The sequence below is a fragment of the Notamacropus eugenii genome, chromosome 4 (assembly GCF_028372415.1).
Source record: "Notamacropus eugenii isolate mMacEug1 chromosome 4, mMacEug1.pri_v2, whole genome shotgun sequence".
In the NCBI taxonomy this organism is placed as follows: domain Eukaryota; kingdom Metazoa; phylum Chordata; class Mammalia; order Diprotodontia; family Macropodidae; genus Notamacropus; species Notamacropus eugenii.
Genome location: NC_092875.1, coordinates 258,826,008 through 258,839,030, shown reverse-complemented (window position 1 = coordinate 258,839,030; position 13,023 = coordinate 258,826,008). Strand labels below are relative to the sequence as shown.

The 13,023-nt window shown below is 43.6% G+C and overlaps 1 protein-coding gene across 1 annotated transcript in view; it reads right to left on the bottom strand.

Moving 5' to 3' along the window:
- Nucleotides 1-7,696, bottom strand: part of RNF138 (ring finger protein 138) — a 51,096-nt gene extending 43,400 nt beyond the window's left edge. Inside the window, 3 exon segments of the mRNA XM_072604485.1 lie at nucleotides 7,334-7,517; nucleotides 7,520-7,594; nucleotides 7,597-7,696. Coding sequence (XP_072460586.1) covers nucleotides 7,334-7,517; nucleotides 7,520-7,594; nucleotides 7,597-7,681 — 344 coding nt within the window. The 5' untranslated portion in view covers nucleotides 7,682-7,696.
- Between the last annotated feature and the right edge of the window lie 5,327 nt (nucleotides 7,697-13,023).

The window sequence follows — 13,023 nt, the reverse complement described above, 5'->3', positions numbered from 1 at the left end:
CCCTGCAAAGTGGAATACAGTGAAGTTCTGCTATAATATTTACTCTGAAAATGTGAATTTGTTCTCCAATGTAATATTAGGGAATAAAAGCATAATGTAAATTTTTTCCATGAGAAAACAGCTGATCAGAAATCTGCAGGTCACTGAATAGAATCCCATGTGTACCCTGTTCAAAAAAAGAGGAAAAAGAGCTATACCTACTCATATTTGAAATTACAACTTTATCTGATTACAGATAATCCTCCTTCCACCATTTCATAATAACTCACAAGTTGCAACCCTTCCAAAGCCCACTTTCCACAAGAAAACTTCAGGTTTTTTCAAGGTACCACAGGCAGAATCTCAGAGTCACTGAGGTTAACTCCCTCTACCATGCAGACATCAATTTTGCCAACCCAATCCAACTGCTAGGAGCACAGGCACAGCCAGAGCAGAGTCCAAGGCCACAGACTTCACTACTATTTATTCACTACTATGTATTTCTGAACTGTTTAATAAGTTTTAAACTGTGCTGTTTTTTATTAGGTTACTATCTCTTTTGGGGCATCACTGATGAAGTTTTCCCCCCAGAATCCCTATGGTTTTTATTATGAGATTTTTAGTTACAAATGCACTCTACCAGAATCGAAAGTACAATGGACTTTTAAAGGCATAGAGGACTTGCATTTCTGACAAAAAAAAAAAAAAGCTGAGTAGGAACTTTAAATAGAAGCATAAATAAAAAGAAACCTAGAATAGTAAATTTATTTGAGCAACTGAAAGGACATGTATGATGATGCAGTGCCGACATTCTAACAAGGAGAGAAGAAACAAGTACCCCTTCAGAACACTGATGTCTTCAAAGAATATTAAGAATAAGGGAGGATTCTGGGGCTGGCTTTGCTTTTGTTCTGAGAGTCTGAAGAGGAAAAAGAGAAGGGAGAGCAAAAGAAATGCATAAAAGAGGAAAAAGTGGAGACTATTTCTCAATATTGGCACGCATGAAAGGAAACATGCACAAAAACATGGAAGAACATAAGATGAACCTCACTCTTCAGACTAAGGGGAATCAAAAACAGACAACTTCCCACGAGGGATCCATCAGACTCAACAAAGAAAGAAGGTGGATGGATAGGATAAGGACTGGGGGGCAGGGGAGTCAAGAGGATCAATAATGCTAGAGAAGGAATAACTGAAACAAAAACCAATTTCTTGATCCAGAGAATGTATTAAAAGGGCAGGGTAGGGGAAGGGAGGAGAAGAGAATAGAGTAGAGGAGAGGGGAAGAAGGGGAGGAGAGGGGAGATCATATCACAAATTGGGGAACGGCTGAACTAATTGTGGCATATGAATGTAATTAAGAGACAATTTTGGAGAGTCTTTAGTAGTATGAAAGGATGAAGGGTGGAAGTGAGCAGAATCAAAACACAATTTACTTAAGGATTACACCATAATGAAAAACAACTTTTAAAAGACTTAAGAACTCTAATAAATGCAAAGACCAAATATATTTCCAGAGGACTTTTGATGAAGAATGTTACATACACCTCCTGGCAGAGGTGAGACAGTCCAAAGTATATAAAGAAACATGCATTTTCTAATATGTTTTGCTGGATTGTGCTCATTTGTTACAAGGACTTTTGTTCCCTTTTACTCTCAGTTTTTAATTCAGAAGGAGGGGCTTTCAAGGTAGTTAGCAACATTGAAGCAAAAAAAAAAAAAAAAGATGGGTCACTGAAATTTTTTTAAAATAAAGCTCTGAATAGAAGGAAGCACAAACAAGATGGTTTTGAAAATAAAGTTAAATTTATTACTTTTCTAAAAGGGCAATATGAAATGAAGATTTGAAGCATCATATACAATCCTTTTTTTTGGTTCTGTGGATACAGAAATTAATTTTTTTAATTATTTTAAGTTCAGAATGAAAAAATAAAATTATAAAGGCAGATCTAAAACTGGAGAAACACCATTTATGAATAAACAGAGCCAATTAATTTTTAAAATGACAATTTTTACTTAATTTATGTATTCAATGCCTTTGCCAAAATAATAAAGGATTATTTTATAGTACTAGAAAAAAATAACTTCATCTAGAGAAACAAAAGGTCAAATAACTCAAGAGAAAAAAAGTGAGGCGGAGCAATACCCACTTCTCAAACCACACTACAAAGCAATGTATCATTAAAACTGGTCTAAAAATGGAGAGGTCTAAAAAACATTATTGAACATCACATATAAAACCAAATGAACACAGTAGCCTAGTGTACAATTAAACCCAAAGGCCCCAACTACTGAGATAAGGATTGACAATTTGACAAAAACTACCGAGGAAACTGGAAAGCAGTTTGGCAAAAATTTGATATAGAGCAAGATGCTCTTTTGCGTCATGGACCCCTTTCTCAATAAGAGCTATGGACTCCTCAGAATGTTTTTAAATATATTAAATATATAAAAATAGTTATCAAAATAGTAAAAAAAAAAAAATGGGCACCAGGTTAAGAACCCTGGTAGACTTAAAACATCTCACACCAAAATAAACTCCAAATGAATATATGACAAGGTCATGTCACAAATAAATTGGAGAAGCAATTCAAATACCTTTCCCACCATCCCCATTAGATTGTGAGTTTCATGGCAAGGACTGTCTTTGCAACCCCAGACCTTAGCATAGTCCCTGGCATACAGTAAGCAATTAATAAATTCTTGTTAACTATGGATAGAGAAATGAAAGGTTCATGTTGAAATATGGGATAGAGATGACTACAGAAGAAAAAGTGGAGAATTTTGATTACATTATCTCAAAGATTTTGCAACAGAGACCTAGGCAGAATGTTAATGAAAAACCCATGGGCTTCCAGAGACTGCCGGAACAAATGGGAAGACTAGATTTGAGTAAGCAAGGCCAGATTAAGTGATAAGATTCAAGGGCAGCTCACTGAGGCTCCCAGAATCTGAACCCCATCAATACCTCTGGTATAAGGAGTTCCAAAGATCAAAATGAACTGAGCAGATGAGCAACTTTTAGGATACCAACCCCTTCTCTTGATGACCCCGAGTGGCTTGCCTCTCTCCACCCTGGACTCAGATGGCACTGCAATTCTGCACTCCACACTGATCACCACCCCAATCAACCTATTCTGGACCCTGAAGTGGACTCTCAGCCCCTGTTCAGCAGGAAGCAGCTACTGAAGACAATGACCTTCGCCTCTTTTCCCCCAAAAGAATTCTCCTACCTAGTGGTTGAGTGGAGAAATGATATGAATACAATATTAAGGGTTGACTTTGTGAAGTCCCTGGTTTATTTTCTAACCTGAAGGTACCCTAGTCTCCCCTTACCACAAAACTTCTCCTTATCATACAATTCCCTGTCCCCAACCCTCATCCTGGGGAATGGGATTTCCTTATCTTGTGTCATTCACAGTCCTCACCCTGTGCCTTTATCTTGTAAGAGTTACCCTAGGTCTCCAACCCCTATAAGGAAACCCTAAATTCATCCTATATGAGTCTAGTCCTTTTCCTGTGTCACTGCCTTTGTTTAGCTCCTGGCTAAATCTCAGGCCCACTGCTTTTGCATCAATAAAGCTCCCAATGGCTACAAAAATAAATAAATAAACAAATAAATGAAATCAAAGATTTTGCACAAACAAAACTAATGCAGTTAAAATCAGCAGAGAAACAGGTAACTGGGGGAAAAAATCTTTGTAGGAAGTTTCAATGACTTACCTAAGAAACTGATTCAAATTCCTAAGAACAAGAGCCATTCCTCAACACATAGTCAAGAAATTCAAGCTGTCAACAACCACAAGAAAAAAAGTGCTCTATATCACTACAGAAATGCAAACTAAAACTCAGAAGTTCCTCCTCATTTCCATCAGATGGCAGAAAAGAAAAATGGCAATTATCAGAAAGCCTGAGGGAAAATAAACAAAAGTAATACACTGTGGAGTTATGCGGGAAAAAAATGGAAGTTTGGCCAAAAAGTCACTGAACTATATATACCTATTCTTTGACCCAAGGATGCTACAACTGGGCCCATACCTCAAAAATAACAAAGAAAAATAAAAAGAATCCAAAAAAAAAACTTATAAGAGCCCTTTTTGTGGTGGTAAATAACTGAAAACTAAAGGGGAATCCATCAGTTTGGGAATGGATGAATGTATTTTGGTATATGAATGTAAAGGAATGTTATTGCTCTAAATGAGAGGAAAGGAATGGTTTCAGAGACCCCTGGGAAGATTTACAGGAACTGATGCTAAATAAAGTGGGAACAAGAACAATGTATACAATAATAACATTTAAAGACAAATAACTTTGAAAGACTTGAACAATCATCAAACATAATGACACAATTTCCACAGGACAGTCGGAAAAAGCTTGCTATCCAATGACAAAGTGGTAAAGGACTCAAATACGGAACAAAGCATACATTTTCAGATATGGCCATGTGCAATTTTGTTTTGCTTAACTATTCACATTTGTTACAAAATTCTATTTTTTTTCATTTTTTTTTCATTTTGTTTAAGAGGGAGGATATGAGGCTAGAGACAGGGATTTCCCCTCCCCCCCAAAGAGAACAGAAGGATCATGAACAAGACAGCTTTGAAAGTTACACGTTGAATATTATATACTTGAAAAGGAAGTCATGTATAATAGATTCGTAACTTTATGTACAATCCTTTCTGTTCTACTATGCATATGTTCAATTTATTGGGTGTTTAAGTTCTGAATAAAAAATCTAAAAATCTGAATAAATTTATTTTTAAAATTTTGTATTTTGTTATATATTTACATATAAATATAAAATATGATTTTAGATTTAAAAAATAAGAAATAAATCTTGCATTTTTTTATCTTCCTATATCCTATGACTGGATAGTATGTCTTTAAAGAACATTATAGCACCACACTTCTTCAGACAAGCCAAGAGAAAAGTTAAAGGAGTTCAGCATATAGGGGCTATACTTCTCAGAAGATGAGTGATGGTAAGGATACTGACTTCTCAAGCTTTGAAATTTAAAGGGTTCAGTAATCTCAGTAGGGTAAATAAGCAACCATTCAAAAACACTTGTATTGAGAAGTGTATACAAACAGAATTCTATTTAAAATCTGTTGTGCTTGAACATCAACACTTATGTTATGGGCAAAATTCATACATCGTGAAATTGTAAACTCAATCTCCTTTTCCCTTCAATGCAGACGTGGAAGACACTATGGGGACAAAATTTATATATTGTCAAACACATTCAACATACTGTAGTTAGTTCTACTGAATTTGCTTTTTTTCCTTTCTTCTGAACTATTTTGCTAAAGGGACAGCTCACTGAATAGAAGGAAAAAGAAAAAATGAATGTGATATAAAGATAAGATGAATAAAAAGATGAATAAATTAAAAATATACAAAATAAAAAAAAAATGAAAGCCTACTGCTAAAGTATAAAGCTAGTAGTTGCTTTGTTTTCAAGTCTTTGTAAAATCATGGAGGTGGAAATGCCTAAGAGGAGAAAATGGAAAGGCAGTATTAAATAGAATTATAAATATTAATTAATATAAATAATATACTACATAATGATATAATTAACATAATAGAAAAATAAAAATTTCATTTGAAAGCAATAGTAGAAGCAATAGAAATAAAACTGTGCTGCATATGACTTTTTTTCCTTTCAAAAGTACTTAGAGAGCCTTAAATCAAATAATAAACAAGGCATTCCTCTAAAGGGAATCCCATATTTCAATGAAACTGAAACAAAGTGGTTTCTTAGCTCTGCATTTTTAATCCTCAAAAAAGGCCTAGTTCCTAGCCCCTGGTAGCAAAGATGGTCAGATGCTTCAACGGGAAGCAGAGATACAACAAAAACCTATTTATGTCTTGGAGTTGGCACAGGTTGAAATCTTAAGTGACTAACCCAAAGGCACTTTTAAGTCTCAAATGCAGGTCTACCAGATTCCAGAACCAACAAGATCCGCCAGGCAAGAAGCTCTTAATTTTTTTTCGTCATGGACTCCCTTTGGAAGATGAAACCCATTCTCAGAATGTCTTGAAATGTATAAAAAAACACGTAACATAAAGAAAATTACACTGAAAGTTTATTTCAAGTTCACAACCCTTGAACTAAGGTTGTCCAAGATGAGGTGAACTTTTTTTTAAAAGACCCTGGGATTGTTTCAGTTGATAAAAGAAAGTTATTAAATAAGGTTAATTCCTCTGCCATCCATATTCCTTTCTTTACTCTCAATAGTTTCATCATCCTTACAACTCTAAGACTGAATTACAAACGAATAGGTGTCACATGCGTTTTTGTAGTGGCCTACAAGAGGTATCAGACATCCTACTCAAAGGAAAAAAATTAAGGACTGGGCTAGGATCCTAGCTCCAGAACTGGAAGGAACCTCGAGACATCCAGAACCACCCCCCTACTTACAAGTGAGGAACAGGAGGCTGAGGGCGCTGAGCGGGGAGGTTCGTCCAGACCAGGAGCGCGCGTCCGGACCCACGCTCCGCTCCCCACCGCTCACACTACCCGGGCCCCAAGTCCCAGCCTTCCTGGGCCTGGGTGTCCTATGAGAAACGGGGGAGGGGGAGGGGCGAGACCCAGGCACGTTCTAAGGCCCCTTCTACCTCTACCCTCGAGCTCTAGATGCTCTCGGCCCTTCCTCAGCTCCAGCCCAGGTTTCTGGGTCCCCAAGAGGGCAGGAGCAGTGGCTAGAAGGGTCCTCCTCCCACCCACCAGCACACCCCCTCCATTCAAGAAGCTCCAGACAAAGCTTCTTCCCGGACTGCAATTCCCTAAGGTCACATTCCCCAACATTTCAGACACGGCTGCCTTTTTTCTCTCCCTCACTTCACAAACAAGACAAAATGGAAACCACAGGGGTTGGAACCAAGGGGAAGAACTGCTACCGCAACCCTAGGCAGCGACAAAACTATCAGTTTTTTTGGTGTGAAGAATGAAAAAATGGCCATGCCCTCCGAAGATTCCATTAAAAAAACCATTCCACACCAGCCAGCCACCCAAGGGGGGGCACCCACAAAGGTGGCTGGGGGGCCCTTAGGGCCCCGCCCCCCTTCCTTGAGAATGGGAGCCCCTGCACCACCGCCTCTAATGGAGATCCAAACCTCGCCGCCCACCGCCCCTCCAAGGACCGGGCAGGGGAAGGAAGCCAGCGGCCCCGCGCCGCGAGCCTGGGGTCCCACAGTCCCGGGGGCCACCCGAGGGAGGCGGAAGGTCGCCCCGTTCCACGCCGCGAGGAGCACCCCCGGGTCCGCAGCGGCGGGTGCGTGCCGCCGGCGCTCGGGCTCGGGGCCCGGGGCCCGGGGAGGAGGGGGAGGAGCCCGGGGCGCGCAATTACTCACACGTGCTGACAGGCCGCGGTCCGCACCGGGGTCTTGAACACCTCCTGACAGACCGGGCAGTAGAAGTCGTCTTCGGTGTAGGACGTGGCGGTGGAGAGCGTCTCGGCCATGATGCGGGGCTGGCGGGAGGCGGCGATGGCGACGGCGGCGGCCCCGGGCCTGGCTCCCTGCGCGCACCGAGGGGAGGGGGAGGGGGAGAGGGAAGCGGCGGCGGCGTCAGGAAGCGGCTCGCGCCAGGAAGGGGGGGGCGGGGAAGGGGGAGAAGGAGTAGGAGGAAGAAGAGGTGGGCCCTGGGGAAGGAGTCGTGGGGGAGGGGGCGGGCGCAGCAGTCACCGCCGCTAGCCCCATGTCTGTTGCTGGGGCTGATGATTATGATGAGGACGGGACCCCTCCCCCATCCCATATAAACACAACCACCTCCCCGGCCGGCTGGGGGAGGGGCCCAGCCCGGGGATCCACCCCGCCCCTCCCCCAGCCGGGTCCCGGCCCCGCGGGGAAGAGAAGGAGGGGGAGGGAGAGGCCCTCGCGAGCCGGCCTTACCTGGGCTGCTCCGCGGCTAGTTCGGTCCGCGCGGCTCGGCCCGACCCGGCCCGGCCTGGGGAGCGGAAGCAGGAGGGGAGCGGGAGGAAGGGTTTCACTTTCGCTTTCGCGCGGTCTCCCTCTGTTGGGGCAGGGGGCGCCGGGAAACCGCGGGGTCCTGCTCTTCCGCACAGCCCCCGCCTCCCCGGGCGGAAGCCACCCTCCCCCACGCCGCCCCGGGGCAGAGGGAGGGGCTCATTTGGGCTCTTCTCCCCCCTTTTCTCCTCCTCCTCCTCCCCGCCCCCGGCCTGCTCCTGCCCCCGCGGGCTGTGAGCCACCTCGCCCGGGAGCCTCTCTCGCCCCGCCCGGTACCTGGCTAATTAGCGTGGCCGCCGCTCCTCCTCCTCCGGCTGCGGCTCCTGCTGCTGCTCCTCCCCCATTCTCTCTTCCAGCTCTCTCTTCCCACCCCCTCCCTGCAAAGTCCCCCCTCAGTCCTTTTATCCCCCGTTCTCGGGCTCACCTTCTCCCTCCAACCCCGCTTTTTTCCACCCTCCCCCGCCACCTCCTCCTCCTCCATCGCCCCCCCACCTCCATCGTCCCACCCCCCGCCCCCGACGCCCCCGGCCGCCTCGGCTCTTCGGGGCCTGCAGCTGAAGACACTGACTTAGGAGGCCGGGAGCAGGGGTGGCGGGGCCGGCCGGCGCTCCCTTCCCGTCACTTCTCTCCGGAGGCGCGGCCCGGACCTGGGCTGCCGCTGCTTCTCCTCCTGCCGCTACCGCCGAGGCTAGGAAAGAGGCGAAAGCAGGGAGGGCTGCGTCTCCGCCGCTCACCGACCCTGCAGGAGGGACGTCCCCAAGCTCATGATGCACACGGCTCCCCCGCCCCCCGCCGGCGGCTCTCCCATGGCTCTGCCCCTTGCCTGCTGCTTGCCTGTGGGGCCGCTGTCCGGAGGGCAAGGACGGGAAAGAAAGCAGGGGCTGGGAAGGGGGAATGAGGGGGAGACCCCCGGCAGGGCTTCCATGGCAACCCCCTTGTTTGGCTGTGCAGCAGGTTGTGACATAGTAAACACACTCTGGAGCTGCTTTTGAGCCTCCCCTTTCTTCAGTTCATAGCAAGCCCCGAGAAGAAGGGCATCGGAGGGAAGACCCTCTCTCCTGATGCAGCAGGAAGAGGCGCTCCCCTTGGCCCGGGGTGCACCCCAGGGGGCGGAGCCGGGAGAAGCGCTTTGGAACCTACGTGCGGGCCGAGGATTCCAGAGCCCTAAGGACGCAGCCCGCCTCCACGGCTGCTTGTGTGTAGGTGACAGTCTACCACGCGAGGCCTCGGGGTGCTTAAGAAAGTCCCTTGCGCCTCGGTTAGGTTGCTTTGGGATCTGCCAGGCCGAGCAGAGCAAGAACCAGGAACCTGACGGGGGGAGGAACCGGGAGAGTAGCCTACAGCCAAAGAAGGCTTCCTTCTTTAAACGGGCTGTTACCTGCGAGGAAGAAAGATTTAGACCAGATTCATCGATCAGTGCACCTTTTTGAGCACCTGCTAAGCTCCAGGCACTGTTCCAAGCTGGGGGTACAGAAAGAAACAAAAGACAGTCTTTGCCCTAACGGAGCTTACCGTCCGTTGAGGAAGACCACACACAAATACCTACAAAGCGACGTACGTGCAGGATAAATAGGAAATTAGACAAAGCCCTGAAATTGGGGGTCCTTAGATAGTGGTGTCAAACTCAGAAATGGAAATCGCTTATCCGTACATAAGGATCCCTGTGGACTGCGTTTGGATGTGTCTAAAATGCAGTGTTTTCTATGTTGCATTTTTTAATTTTGTTAAACATTTCCCGGTTACATTTTAATCTGATTCAGGCTGCACCTTGGAATACGGCAGGCCCACAGGCCCCCTGCTTGACACCTCCGCTCTAAACTTGCAAAAGTTTGAATGATGCCATGAAAGTGTGAGGGATTCTCCCTGAAAAATGTGGAAACCTGAGGGTGGAAGCGGCCTTAAAGATGCATGAAAGTAATTTAAACTTCCCCAGTATTCTCCCTTGCTTAGTACAAATGCAATTGAGAATTATGTAAACCAGCTGGCTTAATTAACTCTCTTTGAGGCATGGAAATTTCTCCTCTCCTTCCACCCCATGGCTAACCATCTAAAGGTAGTTTAATCTGTGACTCTTTAGTTTATCTATAGCGTCTGTTTCCTTAGGGAATGGGTGAGATTATGATTCTGTTTGTTCAGCTTTTATCGCCTAAGAGGTATACGATTGCTACAGGTCACAATTATTTCTCTAAAATATGGAAAGTAACTGCCTCTATGACATCAAATAGAGACCATCTCTACAAGTGTAGCAATAACAGAGCAAAGAGGATATAACTTTATCAGTGGAAGGAACTTGAAAATCATCTAGCCTGACTCTCTTCTCTCCTGTTTTGAATGAGGAGCTTGAGGTCCAGAGGTATGGATAATTTTCCTGAGCTAATCTAGTCAGGTAGCAGCAGAGCTAAAATTCAAACCTAGCTCTCCTGAGGGACCATTATTCTTTCCACACCACTATACCATGGGGCTGGTGGTTGATGGCATAGTGGAGGACATTGGTACATCCACACAGAAGTTCTCTGAAAGCAATTAGAGATGGGGGAGTGGATGCTCAGGAGGAGATCAGGATTGGAGATTTGGCATCTTAAGATGCCAATATATATATAAAGCTAGAAGGGTCTTTAAAGATCTTCTAATACAGAGAATTCTGATGGAATCCTAATGAAGCTGCCCCCTGCCCCAATATTCCAGCTTCCTTGTGGGTCCCACTGAATAACAGGCATGTCCTGATTTAATCACATAATCTGGCTTTAACCACACCACAGGGCCCCAGATTCAATACGGTCACTGCCCCTAGCTAGCCACTGCCCCCAGATCCAATTCACGTATTTGAACAGGTGCATACTTGTACTTAACCACAATCACATCATCCATCTTGACCAAGACAGGACCACAATAGGTAGCCAATCGGAGGGCAGCATGGCCAGGATGTTTGACCACTGAACCATAGAAGGGACCCCTTCCCATTACCTAATCCCTTAACAATCCCTCCTGCCTCTTAACATTCATAATTTCTATTGTGTGTCCACTATAAACTTGCCAGTGTTGTCTTACTAAATTGCTGGTTCCTCTTAGAACCTAGCCCAGTTCTAAGTGGCCTCAATCCTTAATTAATGCCTGTACTTGGAATAGAAGTAGTGTAACTCAATTCTTTGAGATGGTGCTGCCACAACACACCATGAAACCACAATTCTTAACCTAGTATTTATGAATTTGTTTTTAAAACAAAAAATATTTTAATAACAATTTTAATGTAATTGGTTTCTTTTTTTTGATCTTAGATATTTTGTTTTATGTGTTTAAAAACATTCCAAGAAAGGGTTCAAAGCCTTCACCAAACTAACAAAGGGGTTCAGGCCCTCATTTTGTAAACAAGGAAATTGAAACCTGAAAAAGTGAAGTCATTGATCTAAAGTCACATAGCCTCTAGAAATTACCAACATCACAGGTTAAAGCATGTATGTTCTGTGTGGGAGAGGGAGAGAGAAACCAAGAGCAAAGAAATACATTTAGGTGAAGCAAAGTCTGGGAAAAGACAAAGAAGCAGTTGAAAAAGTACAATCTGAAGTAATTATGACATATGAATATAATGAAATACTATAAGAAATAATGAAAGATATGGTTTCAGAGAAACCTAGAAAGAAGGATGAACAGTGGAGTAAGCAGAACCAGGACCACAATTTATACAGTAACAACAATTTGTAAAAATAAGCAACTTTAAAAGTCTTACAATTCTGATGAACACAATAACCAATCACAGTTCCAAAGGATGAATGATGAAACATGCTACCTACCTCCAGATGAAGGTGACAGACTCAGAATGCAGGTTGTTATTTTTTGTTTGCACATGGATAATATAAGGATTTTTTTTTTTTTTTGCTTAACTACATATGTTTGTAATGGGTTTTGTTTTTTTTGCTTTCTCAAAGTGGGGGAGAAGAGGTGGGAGGGATAGTACTTGGAGCTGAAAATAAAATTGATTTTTTAAAAAGAACAGGATCAGAAGAAAACACTCGATTTGGTAAGAAGATCACTGTTCAATAAAGGAATGAATGAATGAAAAAGTATTTATTAAGCATTTACTGCCTACCCAGCATTGTCCCCCAGGTCAGAATTTCCTCCTACTCAGGACACACTCCCCAAGACTGGATCTTGATGGAGGGTGATAATCATTTTATGTAAATTTTGGACTATTAATAAGGGCCAGAGCTTGAATTAAGAAGAGCCTGGATCTAACAGTCTCTTTGTTCTCTGAAATAAACTCAGAGAATACCTCTTCCTATGTCAACAAAGCCAGATGGAGTTGACTTAGCATTCCTTATGAGACACTTAACCCAAAACACTATCTTGAATAATGGGACTTTTTCCATATCTTAATATTTTGTGGACATATACTATGCTACAGCATGTTAATGGTAAAGAAACACAGATATCCTAGGTCGTAATTTCAATTGAAACTTTGTCAACTCTGTTATTGTATTTACAACCTATGTAATTAAGAATTTCCTTTCTCATGCTCTAGTTAATCACTCATGGGGACCATAAATTTGAAGGACACAGACCACGTTGGATTGTCCTAAACAGATTTAAGCCTGGTCGTTCTTGTATCAGTTAGAAGTTTTCTGGCTGCATATGATCATGTGACCGCTAACTTCAAGGGAATGAACTATATGCATTTAGCCTGTTTGCCTTTTGTTAACCAAACTTTCAGGTCAACAAGGGCCTTGAACAGGATAATCACCTGCTTTTCTAAGTTGGCACCTCTCTAGCCATGAATGAGATTTGCCTGTCCTCAATGGTTAGCATATTGTCATGCCTTTACATGCCTGTGATTCTGAACACCCAGTTACCAATATACAAAATCCATTCTCCATCCTTTACCAATTCCTTTACTCCCATTTCCCTCAACCCTACCCCTGCAATATCTCAGTCCAAATCTATCTTCTCCTTCCACTGCATTTTCTGGAATGCCTGCTTCATAATTAGTTTAATACATATCTTAAACCTCCTTGTTCTGGCATTTCCTGAGACATGACTCTCTATTGATGAAACTCCTAGTCTACTCTGTCTAGTACAGTTTG